This window comes from Neltuma alba, unplaced genomic scaffold, assembly GCF_004799145.2.
Source record: "Neltuma alba isolate B1F8T4 unplaced genomic scaffold, ASM479914v2 tig00010773_pilon, whole genome shotgun sequence".
In the NCBI taxonomy this organism is placed as follows: Eukaryota; Viridiplantae; Streptophyta; class Magnoliopsida; order Fabales; family Fabaceae; genus Neltuma; species Neltuma alba.
The window spans coordinates 73,808-91,506 of record NW_021635595.1 but is presented as its reverse complement, the minus strand read 5'-3'; the positions used below and the strand labels follow the sequence as shown (position 1 = coordinate 91,506).

Sequence of the window (17,699 nt, the reverse complement as noted above, 5' to 3'; positions counted from 1 at the left end):
TAACAATAAAAAATTCTCACTTGAACACTTCTAATAGTAGTTGTTTAGTTGATGATATTGCTTGCACTGTCACTGCTTCTTTGTGTGAAGAACATGCTTCTCTTTCTAGTGCTAGATTAGATGGTGCAATTGATTCTGATTTGAATGAACCTCTATCTTGTTCTTGTAATGCCCACACTATATGCATGGATTGCATTGATAACAAGTATGATATACTTGTTGGGTTGCAAAAGCAGAATTTTAGTAAACTGTGTGCATCGCCTTCTAGTACTAAAAGTACTGACCATATAAAGCATGATATTGATGTGAGTTGCTTGGATGTTAATCCTGTGGAGAAATGTGAATTTGATCATAGCCTTGGAAATTATCTTTCTGAAAATTCCATTGAGTTGCATGCTTCTAATGAGTTAGTAGGGAAAGATTCAAAAATTTTAAAAGACAAAATTGTAAATAAGAATGAATCTTTTCGTCTAATTCTTTCTTGTGACTTGCCTCTTGATTTAAGTAGCTATGTAAATAATAATATTGCATTGCATAATCATATTGTGCATGAATCTTCTTCTTCTTCCACTCTTTTTTCACCCACTTCTTGTGTTAGTAAAAGTGATGCGATGTACTCCAACCACTGTCAGTTGGATTCTTCATCTTCCGCTTTGCATACACAAGACATTTTTGAAAATATTCCTGATTATTTGATTCCTATAGAAAGGAGTCCTATTGACTTTCTTGGGTGTGATATTTACTTGGAAGATTTTGCCACTCAAATATATCTATGCTACTCTAGATCTTTCCAAGTTTTTCTTTTTGGACTAGATACTGCTGCTTGTTCAATGTTTCCCTTGCAGGAACCCTCACCACCAAGAAATGTCAATGGAGAAGTGACCACACTAAAGAGATATATGTTTCTCATCCGGGATGAGAACTTCTCTTACAAGTGCTTGAAGAGATTTCGTTCTAAAGGTTGTCCCTTTCTTTCCTTAACTCTTATCTTTTGAATTACTTGCTTGTTTTGTGAGATAAGTGTGGGGGAGGGGCATAGCCAGTAGTAAAAGGTAGCTTGTGTTTTGTTTTATTGTTTGTTATTAGTTGCATGCAGTATTTTTCCTACCTTGTCCTTGCACATTTTGAGCTTCCAATTGTTCATATCTTTAGTCTAAACTTGCATTGAGGACAATGCAAGGATTAAGTGTGGTGGAGTAAGTGTTATGTTTTGTTAGGATTTGTTTTAAAAAAAAAACAAGAAAAAAAATTTTGCCTTTGGATTTGCTCCTGTTTTCCAAGTATTGCTGCTATAATTGCTCTCTTCTTTGCCTTATTGGTTGATTTTTGAATTGCATCGCATGATTTGAGAGTGATTCTTGCTTGGGAATTTTGCTGCTAGTTTCTATGTCCTCTTGCTTTCATTCGCCTCAGTGTTCTGCACTGCTGTATGGGCTATTTGATGTTCTCTTTGTTGCTGACTTGACTTTTGTAATCCTTGGGCATCTCTTTTAAAATCCTTTTGCACAATACTTGTGAATGTTGTACGGCTGAGTTTGATTGCATTTGATTTGAGTGATTTCTGTTCTTAGTTGATTAGCATAGTAGAATACTCTTGGTGCAGTGTTATTAACCTTGTTTCATAGCTTGATTCTTAAGGAGGAAACATCTTGGAGAAAGCCTTGATGGAAGGATTGTTGAGCCATATTTTTTTCTCATCTTGTGTGATTTTCACCTAGTTTTGGTTAACCTCTAGAACTTGTCTAGATTCTTTTTCAAACTGCGTTAATACCTAGATTTGTGAAGATGATAGGGGCATTCATTTCTAAACCCTTTACCCAAACACAAACCACTTCAATTAACCTTTGTTCACCCCCTTTGAGCCTTCACTTTCATTCCATTCATCACTTTTTAGCAAATGTTTTGTATGAGTTACATCTGGTTTTCATTTTGAAAAGTACATCATTAATATCTATATCTTTGCCTTCTTGGGTTTGGATGCCAAAAAAAAAAGAAGCAAAAGAAAAAAAATAGAAATAGAAAAAGGCAAGAAAGAGAAGAAAATGTTTAGAAAAAGCCAAAGAAAGAAAGTTAAAAAAAAAAAGAGAGAAAATAAGTTGCAACAAAAGAATAAATTTGAAATAAGGCATTCAATGGTGGTTTGAAGAGCAAGGATTTCTGTTTCAAAAGGTTAAAATCTGCACATTGGTGTTGTTTCATGATTGTACTTTAACTCACTTTGAGTTGATACTTTATTACTCATGCATTTCACTTGTTAGTCCATTCATGCATTTGGCCTTGTTTTTCGACATTACAACCCTTCAAGTCCCCTTGATCATGACTCTAAGGTATGTTAGTAGTGGAGATATTAGAATCTCTACAAGCTTATGGTAGGTGCTAATCTAGGTGAATTGAGTGAAATTTTTCCCATTTGAGAGATGAGTGAAACACTTGTACCCTATGTGAGCTCTATTATGTTTCTCTTCTTTTATCCTGCTATGTTTCTTGTGTTAATTTCTTTGCACTAAAGTATTCTATGACTGTTGATTAATTAAGAATAAAGGTTGCTTGAGTTAATTGCACATTCATGCTTAGTTAGTTTTATGTTTGCTTGCATTGAGTGTCTCTATTGGATTCTTCTTTAATGAAGTTTTGCCCAGGAGTGCAAAAGGCTAAGTGTGGGGGAGTTGACAAACTCAATTATTTTTATATATTTTGGTATCTTTTATATGAGTTTTGTCAGCTTAATTGGTCCCTTTTTGTCTTAATTGATTTATTTTATTTTATTTTGAATTATTATTTTATAGGGGCAAAATTGTCATATTTTGATTTAATTGTGACTAATTGATTTTTGAGGACAATTAATGCTACCTTATCCTTGAATTTTGCTTGCAGGTTCTTGGAAGATTCAAAAATATAAAAAGAAAAGAAAAATTAAAAATTAAAATAAAAATAATAATTAGGGGGGGCAAAACGCAATGTTTTGCCCCAACCTAATAATCATCTATTCTTCATCTTCTCCAGGAGGCGGAAGACGGAAGCGGACAGAACACACACACGCAAGGGAGCAGGGGCGGCGGAAGAAAAATTGAGAGAGGACACGAGAGGCACAGCAGCGTGAGCAGAGACGCGAGACAGGAAACCCATTCGCCATCATCATCGTCTCTTTTAAACCGAGTCTAGGGGGTGGCCCTTAGAGTCTTTTGAATTTAGCTAACTCTCAAATTAATTGAAGTAATGATAGCCTTAATCATTGTGCTAGAGGATTGCTCTTCTATTTGCTGTCACTTGTTAATTCTCTTTATTTGTTTCATTCATATCCATTTTATAAACTAAAAATCCAAAAATTATTTACTCATTTTGCATCCTTTTAAATTTTGCCAATTAGTTAATTAAAAAGAAAATCAATCCCTTTCCAAGTCAATTTTTATTTTTGATACTTAGTTGCTTAGGATTTCAAATAAAGGCTCCTCAAAGTGAAACGACCCGAGTTTTGTACTATATTGCATTACTTGGATTTATTTTTGATTGGGAACCCCAAGGCAAACGACAAAGGCTCTCATCATGGAGAGAACTTTCGGATATAGGCATTCGTATCCAATATTTATAGCTATCAATAGTAGCAATTTTCTTTTGTTCCTGAATCAAAATTAAAAAAAAAGGAGTATAATTAGAATTGAAAAAAAAAACTCATATTTAATCTACCCGATCAGTAAACACAAGTCAAGGTGCCAGACAAACACAAACCAGTGTGAAATTGCAAGCACTATCATCAGCTGTATATGGACAATCCACTTCTGAGGTAATACCACCGTTGTTGATGCCGTATTGGAATGCATTACCATGCCATCCTCCACTGCAACCTTTGCTATTCTTATTACAAGATACGAGCTGTTGTTCTGAAAGAGTTGGAAGCCATTGTGAGACAATTTGATTTATTCCTTCCATAGCTCCAGTTGCCGAGAATGCCCAGCAACTTCCTGTGAACATGAGTTTAATCTGTTATTTAGCATATGTCTTATGCTACTGCTAATTTATAATAAAAAAGCAAAGCAAATTTAAACTTACCACATCTGCCTTGGTCTTTAACATAAGTTACAGCTCCTTGGGTCCTCCAATCCCAAGAAGAAGGTGCATTGGACAGGATGCATCGTTCAATACCATTTTGCTGTTGTTGCTTTCCATTGTGGGTTCCTCTGTCTCATGTAAGTAAATTTTGCTGAACTCTTCATAGCTAATATCTGAAACTTTGTTCAAACCCAAACGATGATCGTTGGGTGACTTTCTTTCTGCATTGTTCTCTCTGATATACTTCAAATTGTTTTCGAAAAGCCGAAACCTCGCTGCCTCCTCTTCTAGGGTTTGGTATTCTCGTTCAGTCTCCTTCTTCCTCATTTGGAATAGATGGAAGACTTCTTTGGGAGAAGAGAACTTGTCTAGATCTAAATTCAAAATGGAATACCCATCAGGGACACTAGAAGTGAGACAAGTTGAACCATAGCAAACCAAGAAAAGTGAGACAAGTTGAACCAAGAAAAGGAGGAACAATTTAGTAGCAACGCAACTCATTGTGCACCAGAAGGTAATAGATATGAAGCGTCTGGATGGCGATTCTTCCATAGCATTGTTCCATATATATATATAGAGAGAGAGAGAGAGAGAAAGTGAGACACGATCCCTATACCACAGTCGATAATGAGTTAAGTAGCCATGGCCGGCTAACTTACCGCAAGTGATATACAACTGGAAGCCACGTGCACGCTATACCACTAACTAACAATAATTCATAAAGGAAACAGTGCACGCGAGCAAATGGATGCATCAAATATATATAAGATTCCATCTCATGCAATAAATTAATAGTATCTCAACTTCATAATAGAAGAGTTAGAGAGCTAATTTAGATATATTAAAAAAATTAGTTAAGTTGGTTATTTGCAACAAATATATGTTGACTTCTCTAAACTAATCCTCTTTAATGATGCACATTAGAACTGTCTTTTGGTGAAAACCCCTTAAAATCAATAAGAATATTTTGACGAAACATTATAACTCTGAGAGACGAAGTATATTGAAGTCTTATGATCAAATCCAACCCCAACTAACTCTTATATTAAAAAGTAGCGAGGGACCAACAAAAAGTTGGTCTAGCAGTGTAATATCTCGCTAGATCCTTTTGGATCTTGAGTTCGAGTCCGAGAGAAAACACCTTTATAGAAAGAGAAAGTCACAAATTCCAAACCGGATTAGTCAAATGATAATATAAAAGAGTAGTGGGGGGAGTATAATGGGTTACTTGGAAGCATTTAAACCAAATGTTGAATAAAAAGGTCGCTAGACACACGTATACATAGAGATATTACAGCATATGTACCCATTATTATAAATCTAACTGTCTAATTTTAATGGATATCACGCTGTTTTAGTTTATATCAAATTTTATTTTAGTCTTTTAAATTTAAAAAGTATATTTTTAATCTCTTAAATTTAACACCGTTAACTTTATTAATGAAAAATGCTTATTAACTATTAATAATGATAACTCGATACTGGTCACATGTTAATTTTTTAATTTAAAATATGTAAATTAAAAAATATTTAAAACAAACGCTTTGTTTCATCAGCAACTTGTATGTAGTTTATTAATTATTAAATAAACTTGCTTTTATCATTGAAAAAATTATCAAATAAATCTAAAAATTTATATTAAAACATTTCAAAAATTATAATTATTTTAAGACTTAATGTTATTATTAACTTTTATACTAATCCAATGTCATAATTAAAAATCTTATCATAACAAATTAAAAAGTTACAACTAAAAATGTTTTGAAATTATTATTATTAAGAAACTGAAATGTAAACTTAAGGGTCTAAATGTATGCATTAGCCTTAAGTCATCAAAATTAAAAAAGTTAAAACAGAAATAAAATATAAAATCATATCAGATTAATGACTTGCAAATGTACATATAACGATTTATTCAAATAATCAGAAGAAATAACAATGAACGTAACAAGCAAATAAAATTTGTCATTTTATTATTAAATTACGAAAATTTACTATTTTGACAGAAATGAACAATATTTCAAATAGCACATTGCTGGAATTTTATTGTTTTCTAAATATATAATAAGGTTATGATTATAATCAATATAACGTTATTTTCTTTCTTTTTTCTCATTTAGAATATAACGTTATTTTCTGATGATGAGTGAAAGCCTAGAATATATGGATCCTAAAGTTTCATTATTGTTTTTTTCAATTTTATTCATTTCCCTCCAAATTCATCTTTAACATTTATTTTTATCAATACAGAGGATGCAACCTAGCTTCACAGTTGTTGGCCAGATTTAAAAAGGGGAAAAATCTTGCATATCACTAACGATTATATTACATATTTTACACGTGAATAATTAAAGTATAAGTGTTGACTTAATTAAAAGCCTGAACGAACGGATCACTGTCCCCCGCGCATAGGATTCATTATGTCTGAGTTTTAATGTGATTGTTCCCTAATTTAAGTGAATTTAAGCATTTGGATTCTCTTAATAAATGCGAATTAATTCCCACATGTTATATTTGAAGGTTAATCCAATGCGGTGGACAGCTCCGTTTGTTTTTGAGTTTTCAATTGACAAGAATCTTGATCTAAAATATTATGCATGTGCTCTTGTACTATTGCTGGGAAAAAAAAGGTTAAAATGCATCTAGTATTCTGAAATATTTTCCTGGGTGCATCCAGTATCCTAAAATATTATACAGATGGTCCTACGGGGAAAAAGACAATAGTATATACTCCTTCGGTCCTTAATATAGGACTCAATTATTGAATTGTATTTGGTCCTAAATATAAGACCCATTTCTCATATTTATCAACTTTTTCTAAATTACTCCTATGGATACTCCTTCAACCATAATCAAGTAGAACAGGAAGAGGGGGTATTAAAAAAGATGATTATAGTATTTTAGGAAAAAAGTGTCATATTTCTTATAATTAACTAACTTACCTAACTTTCTTAATATAATCAAATTAGTTAAATGGATCTTATATTGAGGACTGGAGGAGTATCACGCATGTCGTTTTGGGCCAACCAAAGAGGCCTTCAGTAGGCTTAAATATGAGCTGACCTATTTACTAAATATGCTAGGTTAGGCCTAAAGTAGGCTAGGTAATAAACTCCTAATAGGGCATAGTATATTTTCACTCCTAATTTATTGGGGGAAAAAACTTGGATATTAGTAGTACTAAATACTAGAGTGACAATTACATATTTTAACGCTGCATAATTTTTTATTTTAATGTTGTTGACTTTAAACGCCCTAAACCAATGGATCACTGTCCCCCCGCATAGGATTATGTTTGAGATTAATGTGCTTGTTCCCGAATTTTGAGTTAATTTAAGGGCGCTTGGATTCGCTTCATAAATGCGAATTAATTCTCATATGTTTGAAGTTAATCCTGTGCGGTAGACAGCCCCGTTGGCTTAGGAGTTTTCAGGTGAGAAGAATCTTGAAGTAAAACATTATGTATATGGATAGGAAAGTTAGTTGGATTTCTTAAACATTTAGTCAGGAGTTCCATCCCTGATGGTATATATGGAGTGGTTCTCGTGGCCAGCACTAAAGCCCCTTCGAAAGTCTGTAATAGAAGGGGATTAATCATGGCTATTGGCAATGAATATCCTGGGCTCAAAAAAAAAAAGTATATGGTCTTAAAAAAATTATGCATGCCCTCCTCAGCCAACTAATGTGTAAGTTCGTTTGGATCTATATTAATAAAAAAACAGTTGTGATTTGGAGGAAGAGAAATAAAAAATAATATAATATATCAATCTAACTATTGTGGGAAAAGGGTGTCTTGTAGGAGTATATCATGCTACATACCATATGAATCTTACAGCACACGGCAACGTGAAAAGATCGCGAATATATTTTGCCTGCTCAAATGACAGTGGATTTTCATCAAATGTTTATCTCTAGCGTGGTGTAATTTGTGAAAAATCAAATAAAGGATTTTTAATCTTAACAAAGTGTGATGCCAATCCATAAGCCCAACAAATGTATAAGGGATATTTTTGTTAAATTTTTTTTTAATGACAAACTTTTTGACACAGGAATGGAAAAAGTGAAAAAAAAAAAAAGGTGCATAAAAAAATATCTCTACAGGGTCGCTTATGGGGGGAAAAAAAAAGACCACATCAATTCAAGAAATTGAAGTTTATAAATTAAGAACTCATGAATTATTTCGAAGGAAATGATTACTAAACATTAGTGATTCACAAGATGCTTGTAGGAAAGAGTCTTAGACTACTATTAAGAGCAAGGAAAAAGAGAAAACTAATTTCATTTGAAACACTAGGAAAAAAATCAGCATCCTAAACTTTTTGCATCATAATACATAAAACATGTCGTTCAAGTTTATTTTATCATTTTTATGTCTTTAGTTCAATTTGATCTCAAACTCACTTGCATTCGGCTAGTTAAGATTTATTTGGGTTACAATTTTAATACTTAGAAACTATTAATCCACATATATAAAAACAACACTCAAGTTTTCATAATAGATTTCTTGATGAATATGAATATCAGAAGGTGAAGTAAATATATATACATAGAGAGAGAGAGAGAGGCTTCATTCTTAATTAAACACACATAAGCTTTATTCCACAGCAAATCGTTTGCCATTTATTTATTCACAATACATACATAGTACAACACATAAGTAGTGTACTTCACACAACTATATATCGCCTGGCTTATTTATATTCAATGGCAAATCATTTGCCATTTATTTATACCCAATACAAGCATGGTACAACACCTAACTGGTCTCCTTCGCACAGCTTTATATTGCCTGGCTTCATATATTATTCCTGGAGGGCGTGCTTCATATGGAAGTAGCAAGCTTCAAGGCAGGTGCTTCTTTCTTCCTTTTGATTGGGTATCCGCCATGACAGTTTATGTTACATACTCCCTCAGTAGCACCAGTGTTTCTTTTGATGAATATGTAACCACTTTGTCCCCAGGCGGTTCCCCATGAGTTTTTAACAATCCAATAATCTTGACCATCACCTGATGAACCATATCCTACGATTAATACAGCATGATTTTGGTCGCATGAAGCAATGCCCGAGCAATCGTCGCCATTAAAGATTCCCTGTCACAGTTAAGCAAACAATTATTAATTACTTTTCAAATGTGTCTTGTCGGATGGTAGAGATATGATGATAAGGTAATGAAAATATGACTTACACTTTTGTAGGACATGAAATGCGGGCTTGCATATATGGAAACACTAATAGGTTGCTTGTAAACATAACAACGGAGAGAATTTTCAGATATAGGATCGTAAACCCAAAAATCATAGTCATCGATAGTAGCGATTGTGTTTGCAGCCTGCATCAAAGTAAAAGAAGGATGAGAGTAAAACCATAATTAAAAAAAAAATAGATATATTTAAACTACCCAATTAGTTCACACAAGTCTAGACACTAACCGCTTTAGAATTGCAAGCACTATCGTTGGCTGTATATGGATAAGCTTTTTCTGAGGCAATACCACCATTATTGATGACATATATAAATCCATTAACGTACCACCCTCCTTTGCAGCCTTGCCTTGTGGAGCAAGATATGAGTTGTTGTTCAGAAAGTTCTAGAAGCCGTTGAGAGACTATCTGATTTATACCTTCAATAGCTCCGGTCCCAGCGAATGCCCAACAAGCACCTACAAAAATGAATTTGATTTGCTATTATATGCTTCTATTATATGCTGCAATTAGATTATAACAGAAGAACGAAGCAAATTTGAACTTACCACACCCGCCTTGGTCTTTAACACGAGTTACAGCTCCTTTGGTCCTCCAGTCCCAGGAAGAGGGTGCATTTGGACATGATGCGTCGTTCAATATCATTTTCCTATTGTTGATTTCCATTTTGGGTTCCTCTGTCTGATGCAAGTAAATTTTGCTGAACTCTTCGTACGTCATATCTGAGAATTCGTTCAAACCCAAGCTATAGTCACTGGGCGACTTCCTTTCTGCATTTTTTCTCTCTGATCTCTTTCAAATTGCTTTTGAAGATCTGAAATCTTACTGCCTCCTCTCCTAAAGTTTGGTATTCTCGTCCAGTCTCCTTCTTCCAGATTTGGAATAGATGGAACACTTGTTTTTCGGAAACGAATTTGTCCAGATCCAGGTCCGAAAAGGTATACTCATCAGGTACGCTGGAAGAAGAGGTAAGAGAAATCGAAGCATACCAGACCAAGAAAAGGAGGAAGAATTTGGTTATAGCAAGTGAACTCATTGTGCATTAGAAGGTGATAGATATTGAGCTAAGCGTTTGGATTGTGCATGGTTCTTGCATAGCAATATTGTTCCATATATATAGAGGCAGCTACGTACAGTGCCTTCATCACAGCTGACTTTTATTAAATGCTACATGATTGAGGAGGAAAGTAAGGACAAGGAAACGTGAGACACGAGCGGTAGGTTTTCGCAGATTCTGCAAATGCGATAGGTATAGTGTCCCCACTTCCACAATAATTTCCAGAAAGCCAAGCTACGTGTTCTTGTGCTTTCTCCTGCCGAAAATGATGGAGATTGCAACCTCTGAAATGTTTAAAATTTAATTACTTATATGTTTGAATGGTTAAAATTTAATATCTTATAAAAAAATTAAAAATGATATATAAAATATTTTAATAAAAATATACATATGTGAACTATTTAAATCAAAATTTAATAATTTAAATTTATTTATATTCTTTTTTGTTAGTTGATATTAAAATAATAGTTTTATAAGATATTAAATACAGGACAATAACCATGGATCCTATTTTTAAAATATCAATATTTAATAGCATTTAATTATAAATCACACAAAACAAAAGATAACACATGACCATATGTAATTAGAAAACTTGACACAAGGGACATAAGTAATTTGACCTCAGTTTGTTCTTAAATATAAATTGTTGAAAGCTAATCTAACGATGAGAATAAAAAAATGGTAGGGAAAGTTAATCACGATGAAAGTGGAGAGGTTCCCTTCTTCCCCCCTCAATCATGCCTCACGGAAACACCAGTCATCATTGCCTTAGCCGGCATCATGGCCTTCTATTTTACCAATTTAATGAAACAATTTTGTGACATTTTTTTCCCAAAAAAAAGGACTCGGCAAGAAGGTTCAATCATTTTTTGGACAGGCTAAATTAAATTAGGACGATTTAAATTTTACTATTTTGTTTTTATAAGTTTATATATATAACTTTTTTTTCATAAATTGATTGTTGTGATATCGATTTGATATCACTTTATCTTCTGTAATGAAAATGTTGCCAAATTTCAAAGAAATTCTAAATCGTTATCATTATCCCAATTAAAATCCTCCTAAAATATCTTGTGCCATTAGAACAAATGGTCCCGTTTAGTATGTCGGTAAAGATAAGGGATAAGAATTTGGATTAGAATTGATAAAAACTATTAAAAAGTATTTAGTATGAGTAATTTCTTATTACATATGATTAAATCCTAAATAAGTGTGATTAGAAAATACCACCGCTCTCATAATATTCCTCAATTTCATATATATAAGCTTGTCCAATTCTAAGTAACAAGCAATCACTTATACTAAACATTCTTTTAACAATTTTTTTTAATTTTAATCTCAATCTATATCCCTTATTTTTAATATTTCGTACCAAATGGAACTAACAATCTTTGGAAAAACCCAGGATATCTCTACTGCATTCATTTCTTTACTCTTACTTTACTCAAACGCACTTTTACGAGATAATAAAATAAGTGGAGCACGGGGAGTGAGGGAGACTGGGGACTAATCATGGTCTCCTCATAGAGGAGAAGAAAAGTTGGAAAATAATTGGAAGCCGACAAATATAGGGAGAGGACTGAGAATGGCAAGGGGGGAGGAGGACCGCGACGGGGGGAGGCAGGCTTTTCCATGCAGCGACCACGACGGCCCGTAGAATTGTGACCTAAAGAAAATAAATAAATAAATATAATAATTGGAAGGGCCACGTGTGCAAACAATTATATATAAAAAAAGAGGGGTGGCGCTTCATTATGTATAAAATGACAAGGATTCCTTTCCATCACATCTCGTAAATATAATGGTTTTCGCAGATGCATGTTCGTTAGCAAAAACTTTTTTAAAAAATTGCTTTTTAAATTTCAAAAACCAAAATAAAATATCTCGAACTTCAAAATTCCAAATAAATGCCTATGATTAAAATAGAAATTTGCAATATTGCCAAAATTATAATAGACAGAATTACTATAAGAAAAAAATTTAATTAGTAAAAAAAATTCTAATAACAAGTGACCAACCTAAACCTATTGTTATTCTCTATTTTAAAATTTGTTATTACTTACTCTTCACTTATCAATAAACTTTAAGGTAATTAAATCCCTTCCTTATGATCTTATTGTAATTCTCCCACTATAATATGACCCTTGTAATGAGTTTAACAACTTTATCAATGTCATTTTTAATTTACAAATTCAACATTTGGAAAAATACAAGTAAAAAGGCCTTGTTATAAATCATTTACTACATTACTAATGACATTTATAACATTTCAATATAGACTTCACCACTTCATCAATATTATTTCCAACACCTCTTTTGCACCATGACCCTCTTATTTGTATATTTTTTCGGTTTAAATCATGATCTTCCTGCATATTTTCAAAACTTTAAAATTAAAAAAAAAAAAGAATTGTTATATATAGAGTTATTACTTATGACAACGTACCCCCGAAGTCACAGGCGAACTCTATGAAACGTCAAACATAATAGAGGACGTGGGTCCAACGATCAAAAGTGGGGACCACTTACTAAATCAGTGCTTTTGAGCTTCCCGCAACCACACACTTACCCGGCCACCGCGCACCGCCCATCCGATGGAAAACAAACAAAGTAGACAGGGACGATGACTGAAAATGCCACGCGCACAAAAGATTATTACGTACGAAAAAAACATTCCATCACATGCTATAGCCCCATATCTAAAAAGTAAAATAGCATCCTTTCATCTAACAACCTTGCATTTTAATATGCTTTAATATCTTAATTTTATTTATTTTGTATCTAGCATCATGAATCATAAATAAAATTAGAATATTAAATATAATTAAAAAATAATATTAGGATACTAAATGTATTAGAAAAGTAATATACGAGTGTTATATATTACTTTATCCTGTATATAATGATTTATGTAAAGACATGTTTATCATTGGTTTGCTATAGTGTTTGGTCATTATAGTTTATATTACTCTTATTTTGGTTATAATATTTATGAATTTAAATAATAGTTTTTCAGTTTCTCAATAAATAAAATAGCCTAAATTGATAAGATGTTTGACTGACACACACACACATATATATATATTGTGATTTCAGACGTGTCCTTGTCCTACGCAAAATGATAAGGAGATGCATAGTTTACATCTCAGGAAAAGAATTTGTCCAATTCCCTTATTGTCCTCTTTCTTCCCCTCCTTTATCCTTACTATTAAATTAACTTTGAATGGTTAAAATTTAATATCTTATAAAAATAAAAAAGATAGATAAAATATTTTAATAAAAATATACATATGTGAACTTTAAGTCAAATTTTAATAATTTAATGAACTTTAAATCAAATTTTAATAATTTAAATTTATTTATATACTTTTTCGTTAGTTGATATTAAAATAATATTTTTATAAGATATTAAATATAGGACAATAACCATGTGTCCTATTTTTGAAATATCAATGTTTAATAGCATTTAATTACAAATTATGAAAAACAAAAGATAACACATTGCTATATATAATTATAGAGAACTTGACATAACGGACATAAGTAATTTGACCTAAGTTTTTTTCTTAAATATAAATTGTTGAATGCTAATCTAACGATGAGAATAAAAAAAAATTGGTATAGGAAGTTAATCAATCATGCCTCACGGAAGCACCAGTCATCATTGCTTTAGCCGGCATCATGGGTGTCTATTTTACCAATTTATGAAGCAATTTTGTGACATTTCTGCCCCAAAAAAAAAGGACTCAGCAAGAAGGTTCAAACATTTTTTTGACAGGCCAAATTAAATTTGGACGATTTAAATTTTACTATTTTGTTTTTATAAGTTAATATATAACTTTTTTTTTTCATACATTGATTGTTGTGATATCGATTTGATATTATCTTATCTTTTGAAATGAAAATATTGCTAAAATTCAAATAAATTCTAAATCGTTGTCATTATCCCAATTAAAATTCCCCTAAAATATCTTGTGCCACTAGACTGAATGGTCCCATTTAGTATGTCGTTAAAAATAAGGGATAAGGACTAGGATTTGAACTGAAAAAAATCATTAAAAAGTATTAAGCACGAACCAGTTTCAATGCTCATAACTTTGATGAGCACCCTAAACTCATCAGATCTTGATTATTTATATCTCATTTGGATGGTCCGAATGTGATTTCTTTTTTATTTTTATTTTATTAAAATAATTATTTTAATATATGTAGAATCTAAAATAGATATAATCTCTTAATTATCTTTTTTTTAAAAATGATCCTTTCTATTAAAAATAGTTAATTAAAAATTTAAATCTAGACCGTTCAAATCACATATAGACGGTCCAGACCTGATGAGCTTAGGGTTCTCATCAAGATAATAAGCACTGAAATTGGTTTCGTATTTAGCATAAGTAATTTCTTATTACATGGGATTAAATCTCTGTAGGTAGGATTAGGAAATACCACTTTTCTCGTTTTATTTCCCAAACTTACATATATGAATTTGTCCAATCCTAAGTAACAAGCAATCACTCATATTAAATATTCTTTTAACAAAATGTTTTTAATCTTAATCTCAATCTTACCTTTTATTTTTAATATTTTGTATCAAACAGGACCAATAGTCTTTCGTATCAAACAGGACCAATAGTCTTTGGGAACCCAGGATATCTCTATTCATTCTTTAATTACTATTACTTTACCAAACACACTTTTACGAGGTAACAAAATTAGGAGGAGCACAGGGAATAAGGGAGACTGGCGACTGATCATGATCTACTCATAGAAGAGAAGAAAAGTTAGAAAATAATTGGAAGCCGACAAATATAGGAAGAGGAAGAAGAATAGGGAGAGAGGAGGAGAATAGCGACTGGAACTCTGGAAGGCCAAGCTTTTCCACTGAACCAATTTTAGTACTCCTCATATTGATGAGCATTCTAAGCTTACTAGATTTTGATTATTGAGATCTCATTTAAATGGTTTAGATTTTAAATTTTTAATTAATTGTTTTTAAATAAAAAATTACCTTTTAAAAATGATAGTTGAGAGATTATCTTTATTTTATATTTTATACCTCTTGAAATAATTATCTTAAACAAATAAAAATAAAAAAAATTAAATCTGGACAATCCAAATGAAATCTAGATAATCTAAATCTAATAAATTTAAAGTACTCATCAAAATAATAAACACCGTAACTAGTTCCACTTTTCCATGCAGCGACCACGACCACCCATATAGTTGCGAATTAAAGAAAATAAATAAATATAATAATTGAAAGGGCCATGAGTACAAACAATTATATAAAAAAAAATATGAAATGACAAAGATTCCTTTCCATCACCTCTTATAAACATAACGGTTTTCGTACATGCATGTTTATCAGCAAAAACTTTTTTTTAAAAATTACTTTTTGAATTTGAAAAACAAAAACAAAATATCCCAAACTTCAAATTTTCAAATAAATGCTTATGACTAAAATAAAAATTTGCAATGTTGCTAAATTTATAATTTGCCCCTTGTAATGAGTTTAACAACTTTATCAACGTGATTTACAATTTACAAATTCAATATTTGGAAAAAATAGAAATAAAAAGGCCTTGTTATAAATCATTTACTACATCACTAATGACATTTATAACATTTCAATATAGGCTTTCACCACTTCACCAATATTATTTACAACCTCTTTTGCACCATGACCCTCTTATTTGTATTTTTTTGTTGTTGCTGAAATTGTAAAAAGAATGGCTGTGTATAGTGTTGATAATAAAGTGATGAAATAAAGTGTTATTAAAACTGCTGGTAGTATAGTAAACGGTTTAAATCATGATCTTCCTGCATTTATTCAAAATGTTAAAATTATAAAAAAGAATTGTTATATATAGGGTTCTTGCTTGTGACGACGTAACCCCCATGTCACAGGCGAACTCCAGGAAACACCAAACATGATAGAAGACGTGGGTCCAAAGATCACAAGTGGGGACCACATACTAAAATCAGTGATTTTAAGCTTTCCACAACCGCACATCCAATGCCAAAAACATAAAGGAGATGGGGACAGTGACTGAAAGTGCCACGCGCACAAACGATCATTATGTACGACAAAAACATTCCATCACATGCTATTACCGTATATATGTATAAAAAGTAAAATATTTCTAAAATATAAACTCATTTTGTAACGTAAATTGTATTACAAAATGAGTATTATATCTAGGACTGAAGGAACAATATCTTTTCATCTGACACATTAATTATATTTTTTATGTGCACCCAACATTTTGAAATGATTTGATATTTTAATTTTATTTAGAGCGTATTTAGCATCATGAATCATAAATAAAATTTAAATACAAAATATAATTAAAAAATAATATTAGAATGTTGAATGTATTAGAAAAATAATACACAAGTGTTATATGCTACTTTATCCTGTATATAATGGTTTATGTAAAGAAATGTTTATTATTATGTTATTACAGTGTTTGGTCATTATTAGTTTATATTACTCGTTTTGGTTTTAATATTTATAAATTCAAATAATAATTTTTTAGTCCCTCAATAAATGAAATAGTCTAAATTTTAATTAAAATATAAGAATTAATATTTTAGACTGATAGTACTTAAGAACCAAAATTTATAATTTGAAACTACAATTAACAAAATCAAAATGAACACCAACTATAACAATGAAACATCATATTATTTTATTATCATACGTATTGTTATCATATTACAACATACTTTAAAATAAGATTTTAGATGTGATTTTAAGATGTTTGAGATAAATATATGTGTAAAAATTTTATTTTAATTTAAGTGAAATTACTTTTTAACCAAACACCCCTAAACCTAATTCCTTACTCGTTATCCCAACTCAATTGATAGCCTATTTAGAATATTTTATAAATAATCTTTTAATAGTAATTTACAAAATATGAAATAAGTATATGAAAGAAATTTTATCTCAATTTACGTGAAATGTATTGATGAGAGATTTCTTAAGTCTTCCCAAATAAGTACTGAAAGTACGCCGCGCACAAATAATAATTATATAGATGAAAAAAGATTCCATCGCGCACACATAGAAGAATTTAGTATTTTATGTAGAGTTGTTGTCACCCCAATTATGGGCTAGTCTTCTCTCCTTTTATTTTCCCATCGCCGCCGCTCGCTGTCCTCTTTTATTTTATTTCTTTTGATTTTTTTGATTTTCTTTCTTTTTCAACTCTCCACAGCCTTGCCGTATTGCCTCTTCCTCCGTTTTTCTTCTTAACAAACACCTCATCTATGCTCCCAGGACAATATAACAAAACCCGAAAAAAAGTAAAGAAAAGAAAAGGTAGACACACAGTTATTTCTTTATTTCGATTATCTTGATATAATTGATTTTATTGTTTTTTA

At 31.5% G+C, this 17,699-nt stretch overlaps 1 protein-coding gene and 1 pseudogene across 1 annotated transcript; both read right to left on the bottom strand.

Moving 5' to 3' along the window:
* Positions 1–4,074: 4,074 nt before the first annotated feature.
* Positions 4,075–4,548, bottom strand: LOC114758918 (P34 probable thiol protease-like). Its single transcript, XM_028948022.1, has one exon. The coding sequence runs from the start codon at positions 4,546–4,548 to the stop codon at positions 4,075–4,077; it is 474 nt and encodes a 157-aa protein (XP_028803855.1).
* Positions 4,549–8,620: 4,072 nt separating this feature from the next.
* LOC114758917 (zingipain-2-like) lies at positions 8,621–10,286 on the bottom strand (annotated as a pseudogene).
* Between the last annotated feature and the right edge of the window lie 7,413 nt (positions 10,287–17,699).